At 36.0% G+C, this 22,851-nt stretch overlaps 1 protein-coding gene across 1 annotated transcript in view; it reads left to right on the forward strand.

The window, feature by feature from the left end:
* The window catches only part of SUCLG2 (succinate-CoA ligase GDP-forming subunit beta), a 135,393-nt gene that overhangs the window by 8,660 nt on the left and 103,882 nt on the right, over positions 1-22,851 (forward strand). Inside the window, exon 2 of the mRNA XM_075514001.1 lies at positions 16,219-16,360. Within this exon, the coding sequence (XP_075370116.1) occupies positions 16,219-16,360 (142 nt within the window). The remainder of the gene's footprint in view (positions 1-16,218; positions 16,361-22,851) is intronic.

Raw genomic sequence — 22,851 nt, forward strand, 5'->3', positions numbered from 1 at the left:
ATTAAATTTCCCCTCAAGATATTTAAAATAAAAGAATATTTCTGATTTATGTGGAGAAGATAGCTTATTTCACTTTTTGAATGTGGTGCATTATCACCAACAATCTTCTTTCATTTGCAAAGGCAGGGAATGTATTACGGTATTTTCTGCAACTGATTATGCAGTTGTGTATGGTAGTGAGTTTATTTTCATCAGATACTTCAAAGCCCATACTTTTTAGGTCAGGAAAGTATGCTTTTCCTAAAGCTTTGAAGTTTTAAATAAGCAAAATGAACATAATTTGACTAAAATTAATTACTAATGCAAAGCAGAGCTACTGATGGCTAGCACATTGACAAAGGCAGAAATTGAATCTGTGAATTCATATTCTTGTTTCCTTTACCCAAGCAAAGGCTCTGAAAATTGATTCCAGAAGTATAAAGCTTCTGTAGGCACGTTTGCTTCTTGGGCACATGTGGATGTTCAATAAGTATTTTTAATGCTGTTTTATTCTGCTGAAGTTTGGTTAAAGAATGCAAGGAAAAAGATGTTTTGCAAATGTTTTCTGAAGTAAGTGGGGAGGGTATGTTCCCTACCTAGTGCAAAATCGTTTGCCCCTTTGAGTGGACTAGCAGCTTTGGGCAGGCTGCTTTGTTTTGTTGACATCCTGTTTGTTATGTGACCTTAGGCAAGTTGTTCAAAATAGAAAGTTTTCACGTAATCTCATAGAGTAAGGAGCCTGCCATGTTTCAGCTGGGTTTTCAGAAGTTGCTAATGATTCACTGCTCAGGTGAACGTCAGTGGGATTGGATTATATTCAGCACTGCTCAGTCAGCCTTTAAACGCTAAGCAGAATGCATCAGAGAACTCAGTGTCAAAAGTGTGCTGTCACTTAATTTGCAGCAATTTCTGTTTTGGTGTTTGCATGTAAATAGAGGCCTTGATACTCCCTTGGGTGGAGGTGCAGGATGTAGATTGTCAGGGATTTGGCTGTGTCCTGCTTAATTTGGAGGTCAATCTGTAGCAGCCTGACTGAAACAACTGCTGAATAATAGGCTGGCAAGGTATGGGAAATGGAGTAGTGAGGTCAGGGTCTTGCTGTTCAAGAGGACGTTCTTTCCAGGGTCTCCTCTCTTACTTTTGAGGACTACAGTCGTCACAAAACCGTATCTGCAGACACCCAGAAAGATCATCCAGGTGCTAGCTGTTAGGATCTGCCTTGTAGTGCACAAGGATGTGGGCTCAGATTCTGGTTTTCTGAGATAAGGAGAATAAGGATGACAGAAGGAGCTTGAGTCTGACCCTGTGCATGTTCCTGGTAGTTTACAATGGAGCTTAGTGGGTGGGAGAGTGTATTTACAGAATAGCTGTCAAAATCCCTGTGTGTAAGCAAGCTGTAAATAAGTCTATAAAGTATAATCATTACTGGAGACTTTAAATCTGCAATGAGTGAAGGACTTGCTTCAAGTTCATTCTTGTCTCTGCTTCCTTGCATGAGAAGTAAACAGAAGGATAAATCAGAAAGCTGAGTTTATAAATGTGTTTTAAAGGCACATTGGAACAGAATTGTATAGTTTCTTTTTTTTTTTTCTTGAGCTAATGACCCAAATGAGTTCTGCAGCGTAGGAACGTCACACCATGCTGCATCATTTCCAGGGCAGTGCAGAGGTTAAGCTTGGGATCAATAAGTTTGCAATCAGACTCATTATAAGAGGACAAGGAGGAGTACAAGATAAAACCAAAAGAATATAGTAGGACAGAAGGGTATAGAGGGAGACACTTGAGAACCCTTGGAGTAAAAAGGTTTCTTGCAGTAGACAGCTAGCAGGATCATTCAGGAGAACTATGAAGGGAAGCATTATGATTTTGTTAAAATAACAGTTTGGGATTTTCAGCCCCACTTCCACCCTGACTACATTTACTTAGAGACTGACAAAGCTTTAAATAATCCTTACCATTTTATCTGCAATACTGTGAAATATCCAAGATATAACTGAGATGCTTCTAAAACTTTGTGTTTTTCATGTGCATATGGCTATGACTTAGGTAAAATGGAAAAGTTTCTGAATAGATACTGTTCCAATTTTAAATCCAATCTATATGGCTTTGTAAATCTAAGTTTCAGAATTGTGAATAATATGTAAATGAGTTTGGTGCTGTCTTCTGGAGTCCTTTTCTCTTTCTGTGGCATTTGTTGAAGTGCAGCAAAATTATACTGTTTCGTATTGGAGCCACTGTAGAAAGATTCAGAAGGTGGGTTTTAATGAAAGAGATAAATAAAGCAAAGAAAGCCTCGACAGCATCCAGCCACTTCAGAAATGATGGATGCACTCCTGACATTCCTCTTTCCCAGCCGTGGGATTCCACCATAGAGAGAAGAAAGAAAATGCTGAATCAAAAATGAAGAAGGGTGTTGAAGTATCATTATATGTTTCCGAACAGAATATTGATTACTATGTCGTTACAGTTAAATATATTTTTTTAGTGGCAGTGGATGTTGGTTTAGAGGTGGAAGAGGTGAATTGTCATGAGTATTTTACATATTTATTAATGAATTAATTTTGAGATAGTGGGTAGTGAATGAAATGTTCAATCCCCCTAGTCATGATGGCATTGAAGTTTTAATCTTAAAAAGCTCAAATAGAGCCACATATTTTTAGATTCAGTTACCTTGCAAAGTTGACAGTTCAGATAGTGAGTGAGTTTTGGGAAGGTTCACCCACTTCAGTGGGGAAATCGGGGGAGAGTGAGGGAGTTTGATTCATGACTTGACTTTGGGGTCAAATCCAGTAGGCTTATTTCTTTAGTTAAACCATTTGCTCTCCCAGGTTAATTTTAACATTCACGGTTAACCTATTCAGGTTGAGGCCGAAACTGTTCTTTTTCTAAGAAAGGTTTCTGCAGCACCTTGCTACTTTGAACTGTCCAGTAATACACATAAATGTCAGACCTTCTTACTCTGACTAAAAGCGCACCCTGCTGCAGTCTCTTGTGTCTGACTTTGTATTTTCTCCTTAAAAAGCAGAAGCATGGCTTATATGGCCATATAATCTAGAGAGTATTTTATAGGTGTTTATTTGATGTCAGTTGCTGTTCATTTCTACGATATTATTGAAATAAAACTCTGTTGGCAAGACCTGAAATTTGAAGGAGAAAGTAATATTATTTCTCATTTAAATTGTGTATGAATAAATGATTACAAATTGACAGATACTGCTTGTAGTGATTCTTTTCTTGAGTGAAAAACCAATTTCTATTTCCTTCTTAATTTAGGAACTTAAAATTCTTAAGAGATAAAAAGAGAAACTAGATGCAGCCCCAACACAAGCGAAGAGAAATCGAGTTGAAAGTTTAATAGCTGCTTTTGTTTTCGGGGCCATGTTGCACTGCACTAAATCTGCAAATGGGCAGTCTTTTACTACACTATTCTTGTGGATAGGTTAGAATGTATTAGTAACAACAACAACAAAAAAGGTACAATTGGTGGTTGTGTGGAAAATGCAATGTACCACATGCTTCAGTGTCCCTAATCTCAGTCCTTCAACCTGTGTCCTGGTGAGCTCAGTGGAGCTGGTGTATCATCTGAGACAGAGTTTCTCAGTCTTTGCCTGCTAGAGCAGACGTATGTTAACACATGCCCAATTGAGCATGTGCCTCTGCAAGGGTTTATAAAGTGCTGATACTTGTATGCCAGATGGACACGTTATCTCACCTGTGTTCAGGAGCATCAGAATCCCAGGGTGTAAGTTCCCATGCACATAGATGTGAAGTTTTCTGTTGTAGCAGTAGGTTTTTAGGTCTGTACAGTTCTGAAAACTTGTGCCTTTTTCAGAGAGCTTATCCTGAGGATTCACTCACTACCAGGCTTTTATTATTCCTTTAAATAGTGTACAATATGTTCTGGTTTAATTTGTTTTGAAACAATTCAGCCATACTTTATAATGCCTTATGGAACTCATCAATACTGCCTGTATATCTGTCTAATAAGAATTCAGTAAATTAGCATAATCATTAAACAAACAAATTCTCATTCTGTTAGTAATTGGTGACTGCCTGTTTCTCAACAGACAAGTGATGTCAACTGGCATTTATTAGTTTTTAGTATGCTTTGTTATCTACAGGTAGGTAATCTGTAGTTTATATCCTTGCTTTATTATGTTGCATTAGAATAATCACTGCTGCCTGGCAATGGAAGAAAAGTAGTTTCTCTTAACTAAAAAGGATGAGATGACTAAATATACCTTCTTTAGCTTTCCAGGTAAAATAGCTTCCTTCTCCAAAATTGACATGTTACTAGTTCAAGAAAGCTCTTCCCTTTATTTCTTTGATGTTTGTCACTATCTTGATGTTTCCTGCTGTGATACACTGTGATTCCTGCCTTCCTATCTCTGTTTTGCAGTGGCTCGTATTAAAAGAATCTTCCAACATGACAAGAGAAATTGGCTTTTCCTTGAACTATGTGAAAGTCTTCAGGGGAAGAGTTAACTAAGTTCTTGTTTTGATTGCATGAACTAGAATTAAAATGGTGATACAAACACCTAATATAGTAATAAAAAAATAAAAATCCTTTGACTGTTTTAAACTGTAGACTTCTGAACTATATTTCTTCTGGAGTGTTACTCTTCTCTAAATGAATTGCAGTGAATTTGAGTAATTGCTTCTGAAGGAAATGTGTAGTTGAGTTGTTAGCATGTAATTTCATGTCGTCTTCCCCAGGCTTGGTTTGCGACAGGCAGTGCAGTCTAGTGTTCCTGCTACACTGGGGTAAGGGCAGGCTGTTGTCAGAAGGGGTGGTCCTGCCCTCACCGCTGCATTGCTGGTGTCTCTTGCACTGGATCTTGTCTTCACCTGGTCCTCTGGTGCGTTGGGCCACAGAGCTAAGTGGGCAGCAAAAGAAGCATTCTGCTGGGTTAGCTCCACTTCAGGCTCTGGGCACACGAGGGAGGGCATAGGAGTGAGCAGCTGGGGAGCCGTGGTGGCAGCTTGCCTCCGGGTCATCTGAGCAGAAATGGAAAACCACAGCCCTGTAGTGATGACTTCTTCCAGTACCTTGGCTTCTTGGTTTCAAGTAATACAAAGCTCTTGGCTGTTAGAGGGGCTATATAGCTGTGTGAAGGTACATCAGCAATATATGGGAGAGTGGTGGTGAAGCCTAAACTGGTGCCAGCTTTGGTTGGAAAACTGCATAAACCAGACAGGTCTAACACAGCGCTAGTTTTCCTGGGTTGCAGAAGCACACAGGGAGCAATTGGACGATTGCTTGAGTGTGCTGCTATTTAAATGTCACTAAACTGCCTATGGATTGAGCTGATACACTTCTCCTTCAGTCTAAGCATGACTTAAGGGTGGATTAGTGTTTTCAGAGGCTACAGAATGCTCAGTTTTGAATAAGCTCATTTGAGTAATTGAAAAACAGTATTAAGGCAATGCTGGGCAAAGATTTTTCCAAAACAGGATTTAACTTTGGGCTTTGCTATCAAGATTTGCTCGTTCAACATAACAGCTAGCTTTTCAGTAATGTGGACTTCTGAGCAGAAACAGTTGCCTGTTTCACTCTTTTGAAACTTTTAAAGTTTGCATACTTAAAACTTATGCTTTCCATGCTCTTGGCCATCCTCTCAACTGTTTATCTGAGTCTAATTTTTGTAAACAATTTAACAGTAGAAATCCTAATAATAACATTAACTATGTGCTCCTTTTATAACCAAGCCCCCAATTTTTCTTTTTTTTTTTTTTTTTTTTTTTTTTTTCACCTATGAAGAGAATCATTTAGTTATTTAACATTGACTCTCTGAAACAAGATGTCTTATAGCTGTTAGGAATAGTAATATTATCCACCAGAACAGGCTGTCTAGCTTTAGTAAACAGCGATGTAGAGAGATATTTCATGGGTGGGGGTATTTTTCATTTTATTTGAAGTTGAGAGTTACATAAACCTTAACAATTGCAGCAACAGATCTCACTCATTCTGAAAAGTGTGTATACAGTTCAGTACTATAAAACAGTAAATTGCCCCTACAGTTTATTGATCAAAATGTCGTAGCCTTTAAAGAACTGGGAAGTGTGATATATATATATTTTTTTTTTTTCTCTGAGACATACTGCATTTTACTGTTCAAGATATTTGGTGTGGTGTATTTTAAGTAATAAATTTGGAAATAAAAGGCCTATAACTGTTAACTGGAGTTTGTGTGTTGGCTTTGTTTTAATTCAGTTAAAATGAATTACCATTTGTAGGAATAAATAATGGAACTTAACTACTAAAGGGTCTTCAGCTGTACCTGTGGAAGATTTTAAAATCAAATGCTGATGCTTAAGGTCAAGATTGCTTACAGTGTTTTAATGCAAACTATAACAAATTACCAATTCCTAACTGCTGTGAACAAAAGTACGGAAACTGGTTTTGTCAGGAAAACCTTCCAGACTTCTTCCTAAAGTAGCTCACAGAATCAGTTTTATCCTTTATAAATATATCACAGAAGTCTAGATTGAGACTTTGATCAAAATGCTCAGTGTTGGATGAAGCTGATGGTCTCTGCTGATACCAGAGGGACCTCACTGCCATATTGTATCCAATATAAAGTGAACGGTTTGGGATGTTGACGGAAGATGGTTTCCTCTGTGGCTTTTAAATAGGATGGTCTGGATGCTAACTTCTGCTTTGGAAGAGTAAAACTATTGATTTGTGGTAGCCAGCAGGACGTTACTTGGGAAGGACATTTGCTGTCCTGTTTTTCATAATATACCCATAGGTATGTGGCATTAATCATCTTTGGAGAGAAGGGGATGTGTGGTTTGACTTAACGTGGCAGACCTTATAGCTGATCACTCTTACCATGAGTCTTTCCATTTTCTTTTGTGCTGGAAATACTTGCTTTCATATAGAACAAAGTGTAGTAACCTCTATATGTTTGCTTTTTATGACTTACATTTGTGATAAACTTTTTCTGTTTAGGGCCATGCCTTTTTTCTAAATTTTTATTTCTTGTCAGACTAACTCTACGGATACTTATTCTTTATGTCAGTACTGCCAGCAAACTGAAATAAGTGGTTTTGTTTGTTTTCAGTGGCTTATGTGGTATATTTCAAGTATATGACCTAATAAAATGTACCTGTACCTGAGGTGGCTTATATGAAGGTACACCATTTAGTTGTATTTCTGATGGTTCCTTTTTGATAGGAACTTCTCCTACAACTTTGTCAATTACAGTACCTGTATGTCAATAAATATAATAAAGGTTTATTTCTTATATTGATGAATGGTATGCTGTTTCATTACTGCCATCTTTGTGTATCTGTTTTCCTTCATATGTGCTTGGAATTGTATTAAAGATCAGAGCGCACAAATGGAATAAACTGGAATGCTGTAGAATGTGCTGGGTAAGCAAATAGATTTTTTTGGTTAAATGCTTTTATTTTAGATAAGATAAACACACTTCCTTTTTATTTTGGGTACAGGATGCATCTAAAAGACTTCCCCATAGACACCACAGTTTTTCTCCCTAAATGACTTATTTCCAGTATAACCATTACAATATAGTCCCTATTTATAAAACTTGATACTATACATGTTTGGCATACAATCTGCATTCATGCAGAGATAATTTGTGTTGGTAGAGCTGTTTTACACTGCCACAGGATCTATTAGCGTAGTTACAGCTACATTACTTCAGTGGTGCAGCAGAGGGGGAAGAAAGTCATTTATTTGACCAGCTTTACTGTCAGGTGCTTTTAAGAGATCCATCTTTGTTCGATGATGTTAATACTGGCTTGCATTCATACTATGAATGAAAAGGGAATGTTGGATGTCACTAAAGTGTGTCTTCCTTTTAACAGTCACGCAATAAAATGCATTAAGCTAGGTTAATGTAAACAGTAGAGCTGCTCAAATTATATAGCTGTGTCAAGGGATGTTCAATTATCCTAGAAATTTGCTTAGTGGTAGTGTTGGTTTTGTTTTCTTTAATAGTGCTGATTATCACTGGATTCTCTTCCCCTAGCTAGAATTACGTGGCATTTTCCAAAAGTACAGATTTGACCTGAAGAGACTTGGTAAGAGAGAATAAGTATTTAAGGTTAGGGGTTTGTTTTCGGGAAATTGTCTAAACTTTATCACTGAACTTGATATGGCGAAATAGTTGTAGATGCTTAGCCAAGGTACTTCCATGTGGAATTAGGCATGAAACGGCACAAAATTTTTTGAAATTCATTTTCTTAAGACCAAAAGGTCTTGGTTGTAATAGAGGTCATAATTTGACTCTTTGGTTGTTTGTCAGGCTTGACCTTTCAGTTCTTCTTTTCGACAGTTTCTTCATATACTTGTTGGGGAAGAGTGTTAAGCGATTAATTCATGTTTAACAAAAATATGTGGTGCTTAACAGTTAGAATTCTACAGGTAGGTAGTGATGTCTGCCTGAAAACGCTGTTCTCCAGCCCTTGTTGCTATTTTCAAAAATTATTTTATTTTGCTTTTTGGAAGAATGCTATCTTGTAGTAGTAGTATCATTGAGCTGAAGGATAAGTGCAAAATTACAGCGGTTGGTAATACTGTTGGCTAAAAATGTTCCTGTCACAAGCTTGTTCCTGTCACAAGCTTCACTTGTTCTACTGACGCAGCTACTTGTAAGGTTCTGCTATGAGCTGATTTGGCTTCAGAAAGTCACTGTTTGGTTTGTTTTTTTTTATATGCATGCATGTCATTGTGGTGTTTTCTGCTTGTCTGTTTATTAAAGCTTGTCTGCTTATCTTGTCTGCTTATCTTACCTGCTCCAGTGCTATTTGGTACCTGCTGCATACATGCTATACGGCAGTATTTATGTGAAATTGTCAGTCTTGGAGTCAACCTTAGTGGTTTTACCAGGGAGGCCAAAGAGTGAAAAAACATTATACTGAGCTAATACTGAGCATATAGGTTCAGATAAGAAATGATCAGTAGTCTAGTTTGAAGCTTGCATTACTGATGCTGCTCTTTTTTTTGTGGTTATATGGAACATTTATTTCTGAGCAGAGTTTTGCTGGCGTAGTTAACATGCAATTTGCAAATTCCTTGGCGAATACTTTGAGAGTTTCACCGGTTTTGTGTGTGTGTTTTCTTTTTTCAAAAGCAGGCACTCAAAAGATACCTCCTGGGTCATCTGAAAGATGTTGCACATCAGTGTAGTTAATGCTGCATATATATAAAAGGACAAAGAAGTCTCTTTGTTTGCAATATTTTCTAAATCTTTTTTTATGTATATTGAAGTTGATGCCTGCTATAAAATGTACTTGTAGTTCCACTCCTGTTAAACTACATTGTTCATATTTAGCCCATATTATTCAAATAATGCAAATTATTTTTTGTTGCCATGGGACAGCTCAAGAATTGGCAAATTGAGTAGTGGAAGAATCTAATGCAACTACTCTCCAAATACATTATTTGTGCAGAGCCCTTAGCATTTTATACAAAAAAACAAATGAACAAAAAAAAAGGTGGGAAATAAGAGATTATGCAGGTTATGTGAACAATCAGGTTTTTTCTCTAGCAGTAGTCAATAAGCCATTGATACAGTTATGCAACACCTGGCCTTGTTAAGATGGTCAAGAAGAGATGTTTGATTTCTTGATGTGTATGCTACTCATTTTAATGATACTGTACATATGTAATTGGACCAAACATGGTATCTAGGTATATAAAGAAGTAACATTGAACAGAAGGCTTGTTGAGAATAAAATGCACAATTACTAGTAACACTACTTTTCTGAAATCCTTGCCTGTCTGTAGACCTTTGGTCCATATTAGTGTGATTCTGACTGGTAAGAAAAATCTTGGAGAGTGGAGAAGTGAAGGGACATTAGATGTGAACCACAACCATACAAATTCATTGTGCTTTTGGAAAATGCCAAATATTTCTAGCCAGCAGGAGAGAATCCAGTGTGAAACTTGTACTTTATTAAATCTGCCATCACCTCACTTCATGTTACTGTTCAGTTGAGTTCCATTTAGTTGAGTTTTGGTATTTTTGATGCTGTTGTCAGGCTCTGAGGAAATGTTATCAGTTGTAAGAGAGTCCTATTTAAGTATATTAATCTTTGATAAGCACTTATGTTAGAATTTTAATCTTAAATATCTTATTAGGAAGAATTTAATTCCTCTTTAAAACTTTATTGTTTTAAATAATAAATAAAAACATGGATGTGTGCTATTAGTGATGTTTTTCTTAGTTTTATGAACTGATATATTCTTAAAGCTTATTTGTGAATTAAAATAAGTTAAAAGGGTTGTTTTTTTCTTTATCTGGCATATCTAAATCTCAAATAAGAGCTACTCTCCATCTACAACATATATATCAATACACAACCCAGAAAGGGCTCATATGAAAGCTATTTTTTTTCTTGTAGTAATGTAAGGTCTGTTGGAAGTCTTCAGTAGAGCCATGAATGATATTTATTTTAGCCTTTTAATAAAAGCTTGCTTTCAAAAGACTAAATCCTTTAGTTTGAATTTCTCTTCATTCCATTCCATGAAGACTTACTGTCTGGATTTTCATTTAAGCTCACTGGAGTGATTTTAAGTTTTTCTTTGTTATAGAAACTGTAGCTAACATGCTAAGAAGTAAAATGCCACTAAAAAGGATTTAGAAAGATGTATTTAAGCCTACAACCCTTCTTTCGGCTGTTCAGAGCTTGACAGAAGACGTTAATATCCAAGGCTAAGGTGTATTTACAGTAACAAGAATGTGTCAGTTTAGTAATATGTTTTAAAACTTTTTTTGTGGCTAGCAAAAATGTCTTAAGGATAAGAGGAAAATGCCACCAATGGAAAATTTTCTAGTTCTTGTCTGTCATCTTATGAAGATGAAACGTAAGATGTCACATAGGGAGTCAGGTTTTACTAAAGTCCGCATACTATTTCCAGTCTCTTCACCGGCTGGCATGACGCAGTGTACTCCTTGTACTCAAGTGCAATCTTGCAATAAAGAAACAGATGAAACACAGATATATCTTAAACTCTTGGAACATACTGTGTTTCAACTGTAGACAAAGCTGCATGGAAAGACTTGAGAGATGTACGGTGTTTTCCAGTATGGTTTTCTGGCTGGTATGTGGGGAGAGGAGATAAAAGTATTCAAGCAGGGAATAAGCTGGGAACAGAAGGTGGTGAGAATCAATAATGAACAGAAATTCTTAAAAGGTAGCCTCTGCTTTCCTGTGCTTTATTTTCCCTTTTACTTGCTTCCCCCGTCAGATTGAAATTATTTTTCTGATGGTAATTTACGACCTAATTCCTCAGTCTGTCTTTCACGAGAGACAGGACTGCATTTGTGAATCTAGCAGTGCTGTTTAATGCTGCTGAGAGCAATTAAATTGTTGACAAGAGTAGAGCTGCAGAATGGGAAAATAAATAATACAAAGGCATGTGGCACTGGAGTTGTATTCTGTGCCATGTTAAAGTGTCCTCCTAATAAATCTCAGGGGGAAGGGATGGATTATGGCTGCCTATAGAAGACTAGGTATGGGAAATAGCTTTCTTTCAAAACTTTGTAGAGTCTTGTCTAGGCTGTCTTAAGGCTGTACCTTTGTGCAGTAGCACTGTTACGGTCAATCTCAGGTGTATATTTATCCGTAGGATGTGTGGAAATTTATGATGCCCAAGAAATTTATGCTATTTGAAGCCCATCTGAAATTCTTGTGAATGCTTGGTGTAAATGTATTTGGGAGGGTTGGGAACTTCATCTGGCAAGGATTTTTCAAGATTCTTGTACTAATTGATTCTTTTTATTGTTGTCCCTTTTAAATCATTCAGATATATATTTATTGCAACCAGAACATCTTTGAGTTGGGAATTAGTTCAGGGAATCATCTGTTTACTCATGTTTCTGACATCTCATGGTCACTTTTTTTTTGTGCCTTAAGCCTAAAATGGATATGTTTGCAACTGTTTTGATTTTGCAACATGATCTTGAAAGAGTAGTCATCTTCACAGATTCAAAGCTTTTGCTTTATTTCATCTCTTGTAACTGCTTTATTTTGCCTGCTCTTCCCAAGACATATGGTGTGTACATTGCAAGTGCTTTAAAGCATGTTTTTCATGTTCCTTGCTCTTCAGAGCTTCTAATACAGGCTTTGTCACAGTTGGTTTCTTAAATATATTGTACTCCTGTATACAGTGGTAGGCTGTACTAATTCATCTTATTGAGTAGTTCATTCACAACCAGGAGTTTGTCTTTTGTGGAAGTCTTGATTAAAAGTCTTCAGGTGGCACTCAGTAATATGGTCTCTCTTAGTATCATATAATATAGGAGAGGAAAAAAAATGTACATGCTTACTAACCTTAAATTTGTGGGCTTTGCTTTTCTGTGCCAACAGTTCTTGGCCAGATCTTCGTTTCGTCACGCTTAGGACTGCTTTGACAGTTCTTTCAAATGAATTATTCTCTTATTTCCTATCTATGTTCCTCAGACCTGTCTGGTTCATAATTTATGAAGGAAATATTATGATATCTTAATATTAATTGCTTAATTTTTATAAGAGAACAGACCTATGTCCATATGCTTATGTATATATGCCCTGTATATATATGTAATATGATTTTTTAACATCTCAGCAATGATTTGGAGTATCCCTGTGGAACGTTTTCAGTTATATTTTCAAGTTGTAAAACTGATATATACCTTTTGTAACATGCCAAGAGGGTGGTTGGGAGCAGAGCTTATTGCAGGTTGCCATTAGAGCTGTTAGGCTTGCTTTATACATTAACTAGGCTGGTGCTGAGTTAACACTGGAGTGAGGCACACCAGATGGGTGGCACTGGAGAATACCTTTCTTCATAAAATAAACAGAGCTTTGGCTGCTTCTCTTGCTGTTGTCTCTGCTCCATATCTGTCGCATGTTGTGAGTTATCACTGGTGGCCTTTATTAGGTGGTGGCCCTTTGCAGTCGGTATTATGTAAGAGAGTCCTTAAAAGATCTTATTGCTTAAACCTTGCTGGTTTGAACTAACAGGGGAAATGTCAGCTGACACACTGTGCTGCATTGAAAATTCTGTAACTACTTAATTCCTACCCAAACAGAAAATTTGAAAAGAAGTTTTGTTGAAAGAGATTTTTGTCAAGCAACAGCAAAAGTCTGCCCCAGAATAAGATGGTTTCAATGTTTTCCTTTTTATTTGATTTAGATCAGCTTAGTAACACATACATGTGAAACTGATTTATTGTTCTAAATGATGAATAAAAACTGTTTTGAAGACTTGTTCTTCATTTATAAATCCAGTGACCAAAATTTTATCAGCTGTATTACTGAGCTGTAGAAATATTGATATAAACTAGTTAGTTGTAAATAAACAGACTTAAGCATAAGAGAAAAATAAATTGTAAGTAAACATACTTATATATGGGAGAAATCCTTAGTAAAACTTTTAACTCAGCTTTTTTTTTAATACAGCAACTTCACCATTGTTTTTTCTGTATTTATTTAATTCTATCCAAGATCAGCTTGACACTAGGAGCCAGAAATCTTTTGGCTCCTAGTAAATACAAGATTACATAATATAAAAATAAAGAACTGTATCTATAAGGTTTATAAATATATAACAGATGAGCAAAAAGTGCTGTCAAACATAGCATAGACTTATCCTTTGTTTCAAATCAACTTCCAGCTAAGGAGAATTAACCTTTCCTCTGGAAAGTACAGATACAGAATTTGAGTGTAATTGATTGTTTAAATCAAGGTTTCTTCCTTTCAGATTTAAATTAGAATTCATGATTTTTTTTAAATTTTGATCTAAATCAATCCACTTTAGTTAAAGGTGTGAGCTTATTTTTCTGAACCCTGGAAGTCAGATTGGTAAATTCCTTGTGGCTCACGAGAAATGGATTGAGGAATGTCTTTGTAGATGTTCTCCTGCTGTAGCCCTGGGCATTGAGGAGGGAGTGCACACATCAGACACAACTTTTAACTAGAGCAGAACGGCTGAAAGCCAGTTAGTAGGATGGAGATGTGTATTGGTTTTTCTTCCTTCCTCCCCTCCCTCCCTCTGCAAATGTGGTCGGCTTCTGATTGCTGCTGGGATGTTTGTTCTTTTGCTGCTGCTTACAGCTGAAAGAGGGGGCTTTTGGCAATGTATTTTAGTCTTATGGTAGGGGTCAAATAACATGTTAGTAGACTCCTGGCTGCCTGTGCAGATTCAGGTGATGCTTCTCTTCGGGGTGTATGTGTGGATTATATGCATGTATCAATAATGATGTATTCTGAAGTCATCATAATAATAATAGTAATATTGTTATTATGAGGTAGTCTTTAGAGAAACAATGAAAAAGAGAAGGTTAATGATTGTCAGGGTTAAAACTGGTATCTTCTCCAGTCACGTTAAAAGTACTGCTGTAGCTTGATAGAAACTATGGGCTTGTGGCATCAGCTTTTGGTTGAAATTATCTGGTCTTTTTTTATATGAAGCTAGAATTGACCTTCAGGGTCTCTCTTGGCTGTTAGTGTTAATCCCTTTGTGGAAATGATCATGAAGTAATAGCTGTTAGAGCCTAACAGAGATCTTATCATAGGAAAGCAAATTAAATGTCAACAATTATGAAAATGACTTTAAATTTTGACCCTACATTTGAAGGCATTGCATAAATGTAATAACATATTGTCTCTGAATAACATGGCGGAATATAAAACATACTGAGGTGCCTGTATGATGCCTAGAATTAGAGATAGCCATAGAGCATACTGACAATATGTCATTTTATTCTTCTAAAAATCTGTTAACCAGGTTATGGTTAAAAGAATTTAAAATGTGTCATTCTGAGCTATTTGTAACTGTTTAAGTTCTGTGGGAGTCACTTTTACAGAAAACGTGGTTATATACTGTAAAAGATGGGGTTTGTATTTTCTTTATGCATCAATCTTTTGTGCTATGTTTCGAAGTAAGTAGGAACAGACAGAGGATTGCTTTTGATACAACACAGCATTTAAAATTCTAGTATTGTGAAAAGGGTATGTATTATTGAAAGACTTTAGCATGGAGTTTTTCTGCTTTCAGTATAAAGTTGCATTAGGATAATATTTTTTATGATGCTGTTAGACATCAAAGTATTAGTATCATAAACAAACCTCTCTGTCTAACGTATCTTTATATATAGTGCTAGCTTGCATACTGTGCGCCTTACTTCAGGAGAAAACAAGAATTGATTGTGGGCTGCCTGCCAGTAGAACAACAGTTCGTCTCTCCATGTGGGAAGAGCATCTTTTGCTGGCACAAAATGGGCTTATACCGTTGCCAGGAGTCAGTGCCACCTTTGCCATTATACCATTGCCAGGAGTCAGTGACAGCTCCTTGATTATTGCTTTTGTCTGTAACAATTTATCCTGGGTGGAGAATGTGTCTTTTCTGAAAATCATTCACTAATGATCCTATGACTTTTATAGTGTCTATACTCAGTGTTTACTGCCAAGGCAAGCAAATGTGATGTCTTTATGTGTGTGTAAGGTTGCCATATCATTGTATCCGTTATATATATATATATATATATATATATATATATATATACACACACACATGTATGTATGCACACGCAAGCATCTAAACTGGCATGTTGAGAATGGAAGGTAAATTCTTCTCCAGCTGTTTCTGTCCTTGCATGGCTGACATGGTTGTGCTAGCATCCTCAACAAAATATGTTTAGAAGTGCAACCAACTAAGCATAGATAACAGACCACTGAAAATACATATATTAGTATATAGTTTCCAAGAAGATGATGCTAATTCCATTTCAGTTGTTTTTCTTTTCAGATGTGCTGCAATAAATGCATAGAATCAGTAGAAATAATTTTATAGGGAAGAATTATATAAAAAAAATTAGTGTGAATAAGGATATTTAATATGTAACAATGAATTTGGTTTAAGGTAATGGTCTATTAGTATTTCTGTAGCACAGGATAACATAAAAACATAAATAGACTTTAAAGTTCAAGCCAAGCTTGCCAATCTGCATTGATATTAAATGCAAGACATTTTGTCTAGACAAGATCACCCAGTGAGCCTTGTGTAGCTTTTAAAAAATATCTGTAGCTTTCAGAGTACTTTGAATGCTCAAATGTTAAGAAAAGGCACTTAGGTAAATCAATATGTATTTTACCTTTTCTCTGAAACAGTGTTGTTTAACTGCTGGTTTGAGATAACCACAAGGCTGAAGAGCTCAGCTGGCTGTCTCATGAACTGTTCTTAATGAGCATTATGTTATTTTTCCCCTCTCATTTTTCTAGGCTGTTCAATTAACCCCTAGACGATGGCTGAACCTGCAGGAGTACCAAAGCAAAAAACTAATGGCAGACCATGGGGTTACAGTTCAGAGATTCTTTGTAGCTGATTCTGCAAATGATGCCCTGGAGGCTGCTCAGAGACTAAGTAAGTTGACTGATAATGGGAGGAATCTGCTTCACAAGATAGCAATCTGGAAAATAAATTGCTTTCTAATAAGTTGTATACAATCTTCAAATTGATGCTTATTGAAAAGGTTTGATATAGTATCCAGATGATAAATACATGCTTAGTTTCATATGTGAACAACAGTTTATAACAGCAATATTTCTTTAGAACTTTATTTCTAAAATGTTTTGTATGCAGCATATAACATGAAGTCTTTAATTAACATTATTTATGTAATTTTGAATAATTCAGAATAACATCTTGAATGGCTGCTGGGGAAAATTATTTGTTGTATACTTGATATAACTTAAGGAACTGAAGTAAATTAACTTGTTCATAAAAAGTTGTTTTCAAATAAAAATTTGCTCTATGGAAAAGCAAAGGAAGAAAGAGGTTGTGGACTCTCCATTTTAAAATATAGTCAGAACCCAGGTGGACACAGTCCTCTTTGCCTGACCCTGCTTTGAGCTGGTAGGTTGGACTAGATGATCTCCAGAGGTCCTTGCAACCTCAACTGTTCTGTGATTCTATGAAGAAATAAAATATGTATGAGAGAATAATATACATATATATTTGTTCACATGTATGTTTGTCCATATGGAGAAAAAAGGTGAGCTGATTTACCTACCATCACAAAAGGACTTGACAGTGGCTGGGAGAGAACACCATGCTTCTGGAACTTCATTTTGGTTCTCTGACAACATCCTCATTTTAGTGTGGTGAACATAAGATGATCATGTGAGTCAGAAATGAATGTATGTAATAGCTTTTCTCTCAAAAGGAAATGCGTTCAAATACATTTGTCACCCAATTCTAACTCTGAAAGAAGTTTTCTACTTTTTAAAGTTAATAGTAGTTTGCCTAGTTTTCCTCTTTTCATTTAGCTTTTGTTAATATATCATACATCAAAATGCCAGAGAACAGACATTATTGTAGTCTAAATGTGTAGTAACAGGAAGGTTTTTTTGTTTTATGTTTTACATAATGCACAAGACGGTTAAATGCATTTTAGTTTTGCACACTGGAAAGTAAATTAACACAACTTACTCATATCAAATATCTCATTGGACCTCAAGTAGCTGAATAGGGTTAGCATAATGGCTTGCTATATCTCTTAACTTTATTAAGGTGATACATTTTTCAGTAATCAAAACCTTTTTCTGACAACCAGTATATTTGAAAATATATTTGAAACAAAAATATTAAATGCAACTGTTATGGTCATTTGGCAGTGCAAAATAAAAAATGCTGACACAAAGCAAAGCTCATAAAATTGGAGGGTTTCCTCATGTCTAGATGTCTGAGAAAAATAAAGAAATGCTAACTGAAGCTGTGGCAGGTTTTTCACAAATCTTACAGCACTTAAACTCTCCTCTTCAGGACTGAACTCACAAATGGATTGGTCTATCCAATAACTATTACTATTCTTGATCTCTATAACTGTTTGCAGAAATAAATTACTCCATTAAAGGCAGTGAACCTCTTCTGTTTTATGATGCCAGATTTATTTTAAATAACCTCTGTAGTTTGCTTGCTTTGCAGATCACAGAAATATTGGTCTATAAAAAACCTGTGTTGAAATTTAAATAATCAAAAGTAAAATCTAAAACCAAAAATTATTTGCTAATCAAACTTTATCAGGTAAATAGTATGTATTTTAAGTGCATTGGCTTATTAACACTTCAAAAACTGTAGGTCAGTGGTACCTTTCTTCATTTTATGTAATTGCATTCAACCATGCTGCATTACTGGGCATTAAAGAATTGTGGCTTATAGTGTGGAAGCTGTTTCATGTTGAAATGATTGACACTCCATTGATCCACTAAATAATTAACAACATCCTCATAATCACTCTGATAGTGTGCTGTCATTGTACTTCTAACATGCACTTTGAAAACTAAGCATCAAGAACACAAGTTTTGCTACTATGGTCGTTGTTGTTCCAAGATTTCATCAGATTTATCTTCTTTATGATCCTTCAGACTAGTAGTATCTCTGTCACTCAGGTTTATCTGCACAATTTGATATGGGCTACCATCTTCTGAATATGCAGCCACACAAAGTGAAAAGTTGTGGGCGAAACAAAAAACTTCAGCCTACAGGAGGCACAAAATATCGCAAAATAAAATAACCAATGGAGAAAGCTTTGGAATCTTCTTGCTAGACAGGTATTCTGCAGTAAAAGATGGTGAAAGGAGAGGCTAATCACCCTTGCCAATCCTGCTCAAAAATACTGCATGCAACATTGCAGCTGTCCTTAACTTTAGCTTCTGCAAACAAGAAAGGATACTTGCCAACGTATTTTTAAGATAAAAACAGAATAAAGTTGTCAAAACTTGAAAGTCAAAGGTTTAGTATTTTTCTTGTGAAAGGAGGTTCTTTCTATAGACCTGTCATCATGAATACAGGAGAAACAATTATTTACCTTTATAATCTTACAGCATTACATCACTCACATGGGTCTGTGTGTGTGACAAAGGGGTACACATAAAGGGATAGAAATTTCTGACATGAAAGTCTTTACAAAGTGTGGTATTCAGAAATTAATTTCACAATTTCACCGAATACTACAGGCTTGACAGCTGTCTGTTCTGCTGCAGTGCCTGGGGTCACTGATTTTGCTATTGTTGGATTTCCTGTTGATGCAATGGAAAGAGATGGGATCAGATCATTTTTGCTGCTGTCTTCACTTGTCAGGAAAGTGTTAATGCATGTGTTCTTGAGAGGGTTTGCCTTTATCCAGTATCAGCAGTTTTGTTATGGTGTGCTCATTTCCTCTGTTACTCTATTTTTATTAATATATACACTGAATATTAATTTTTCAGAAAGATTTTCAAAACTTACCAGCAGCACAAAAGGCAGTCTACAAGGAATTTTTAATGGAATTAAAGGATTGGGTTTTTTCTTCTAAGATAAGAATGGCAGATGTGAAGAAAATTAAAATGACATCACTAATATTGACTTCAAAAGAAGTTGTACACAATAAGGAAATACAGAATTAGGCCCCAAGGAATTCATTGCCTTTTACATGCTAAGCAATTTTCAGGTGTAACTCTTGTAGAGAACGTGATATGTACAGAATACCAAGAAATGCAGTCACAAACTGTTTTGTGTTTCATGTTAAAATTCCTAGCTTTTCAAGAGAGGAAAGGAAAAGACGTTGTGCTGTTTAGCTACAACAGTATGGCATTGCTTGATCTGCCATCTGAAGAAACAGAACCTGTAAACAAGTTCTTACAGTTCTAGTGCAGCTATTTAACAGAACAAAGTGAAATATTTGGGAGCTGAGTTTTTGTCTGAAATGTAAGATCATCTGGCTGTTCCTGCATTAACTCACAAGTCTTCTGATCTGATTCTCACTTAACGCAGTAGTACATTAAGGGCTTGTTTAGCCGGAGAAGGCATTTCCTTTCTTGCTATTTCTTTTCTTCATACTGTAGTACTGATATAAGGAAAAAAATCCTTACATATGCATACATATAGCTAGACTACTAGGGTGTGTGCATTTTCATTGCTTGTATTGGGCAGATGCACTGTGCATCATTTCAGGGTCCATCGTTTCCTTTAGCCTTCCCCACCAGAGGCCCTTAAGTCTGCTTCAGCTCGTGCACTGTTCTTTATGTTCTGCCTGATGGAAACGTTATTAAGGGAACCATCATTTTAAACTAGTAGGTGGACAAAGCTGAGAGGGATTATAATTATGCTGGAGGGTGTTACTATGTACTGTCAATTGGCTCTTTGAATCAGTAGAGAACTTAGAGGTGGTTGAAAATGCTGACAATCCTAAATGGATGCTGGAAGCTTGGCATGTGTTTCTTTTTCTGATTTTTTAACAAAAGCAGTAAGAGTGCTGCCCATTGCCACTTAGAGTGTTTCATTACATTTAGGAATCACTCAGGTGCAGTGTTCACACTCTATCACAGAGAAATGCAATTGAATTGAGTGCAAGGCTTTTATTCACTCTTCTTTAAAAAAATGTATAACAAAATATAGTCTCTGCATATCCTATTTCTATTGCCTTATGCATGAGGGAACTCATAAAATTCAGCTTTGGACTAAAGGCATGCTTTTTATATCAGGCTGGAGTGGTAAACATGTATTTTATAAAGAACAGAAGAGGTTTATTGAAGCCTCTTTCCATGAGGTCATTTACCTGTCACCTGTTATTCACCATTTTTTTAGAATATTGAAAGAGTTTTCAGTCATGTGATCACCAGTCTACTTCCTATCTCAGCCTGCTGGGTTTTTTCCCTTAGCTATGCTTAATTTAGATGGAAGGCTGCATTTTTAGATGCTGTTTTAGATTCCTTATCTGAAAGTTCATCTCTCCAATAGAAGTTGGGAAAACTACTTGAAAGCAACATATGTTTAGAAAGGATCAAAAATTGATTTTTAGCTTGGTAATGTCCTTTTTTGTATAGATTATGAAGAAATTGTTGGTGATAATGCTGTCTCCATTTAATCTAAGCTTTTATGTTAGGAAAAATGAAAGAGATCCTTGAACCTGATGTTTCTGAGGATATTAGAAATGTGAATTTAGGTTCTCTTTTGTTATACCAGGAATAGCTTTTCTGTGAGTATCCTGTACAGACCAGCTCTGTTGTTAAAGTTATCTTTAAGTTACTTAATTTACTCCTCAGTCTTTGAGTTTGTTGGCTACTTAGCTGATCTTTTTTTACTGTCATGATGTGCTTTGCTTACATGATTTAATTCCCTTTTTTCTTCTCTCCATCAGGATAGGTAGGAGAGGAATTGCCTCCTTCAGCATTTCTGTGATTTCCATGTTTCTTTCCATTGTATGGTTCACTGTGTGGTAATAATTTTTTCACCTGTGCGTAATGAGTTATTTCTCAAAAAACCCTATGTACTTAGTGGTTATAACTAGTTATTTTTTAGAGCCCCTTGGATTATACTTCTCTGCATATGTTGAAAAATCACATGTTGCTGAAATAGTGTTCCATGGAGCTGTATGCGCAGAACTTGCTCGCTGTTAAGGAACAGCTCTCCCATAAGTCCTCTTACTTTCTCTGACAGCTTTTATTAAAGTTCTTTATACTTAAATTATGGCTTTCTGAAACTATCCTTTCAGGCAAAATAATGCTATAAGTTATTGACTAATATGATTCTATTCTCAAATGGGTAAGTATTTAGAAAACAACCTTTTAAATTTAACAGAAAGCTAGTGGTGGATGAGCTGCCTCTGGACCATGTTTAGCAGTGCTGAGCATTAGTATTTCTCTATTCCGTTTAGCAGGTTTTCAGTTAATGGTTTTTTGCCTTGTCTGAGTGGTGAAATCTAAGACTAGAGGGAATCTGCATTTTCCTGCAACTTCTCAGTAATAGGAAATACCTGTTAATACTCTGTTACTCCTAGTCTTCAGAGGCACCTCTTGAATGCATCCATGTCAAAGCTCCACAAAATTTGCCATCATCTATGGTTTTAATCTCTTTCTCTCCCTTGTCCAATTTCCTATTCTTTTAGAGCCCTTTCCTCATTGTATCCACTTTCTCTTGTTTCTTCCTGATGCCATCTTCCACCTTATGAGTTGTGATTGAGAAAAGCCTCTTCCTTTTTTCATGCTAAACAGTCAGTTGTATCTTAACCTACTTAAAACAAATATTTAACAGTTGTGTACTGCTAAAAGCCACTGTATGTCTGTGTGCGTACTTTTTTTTTTTGCTTGAAGTGCTTTGCTTAGACCACCATTTACTTGACATAGTGGTCATAGAAATTAATGTGTCTGTGTATGATCAGAAAACAAATAATGATTGCTAACAGTTCGAATAATATTTTTTCTATATTTGTCCACTTTGAAATGGTTTGATTTTTGGAAAAATTTTCCAAATTTAATTGTTATGCCAACAATTTTAAAAACCTCACTCATGTCTGAAAATGATGAAAATAATAAACTAGAATAAAAGTTATGAAGGCAATGCCTTGTATGCTACTGTTATTTAAATTCATTTTTTGTGGGAGGCTTAATAATCAATATGTCAGTGATCCTATTTATTTACCCCATCTACTAGATGAAAAAAATCAGTCATAGAAAATCAGAGGAGTTAGGAAAGGTGTTAAAGGGTTGTATTCACTGAAACCTGCTTTACTAAGGATTTTGTTAGAAAGTCATGGCGAATTTGCTGTGATACAGCTATAGTGCAAAGCTGGAGTATAGTACGTACTTGATAGTAGCTCTTTTTATGGACATTCTTCATTTGCTGTCAGGTTGCTTTTAGGTGCTTTAACTTAATCTGTCTTGGAAGCTAAACCACACAAAGGCACAATTAAGTTGGAATTAGGGTTTCCATTTGAGGATTTCATACAGAACGGCTGTTTGCACTGCTGTGTAGCAGGACCTTTTTCCCCTTGACATGAGCCCTAAAATACTACTGCTTTCTCTTCTTTATGTATGTGTTTGGTTGGTTTTGAATCTTGTAATTCCTGCTTGTTCTCCCTCTGCCTTGCTCCCCTC

The sequence above is a fragment of the Mycteria americana genome, chromosome 11 (assembly GCF_035582795.1).
Source record: "Mycteria americana isolate JAX WOST 10 ecotype Jacksonville Zoo and Gardens chromosome 11, USCA_MyAme_1.0, whole genome shotgun sequence".
Lineage (NCBI taxonomy): Eukaryota > Metazoa > Chordata > Aves > Ciconiiformes > Ciconiidae > Mycteria > Mycteria americana.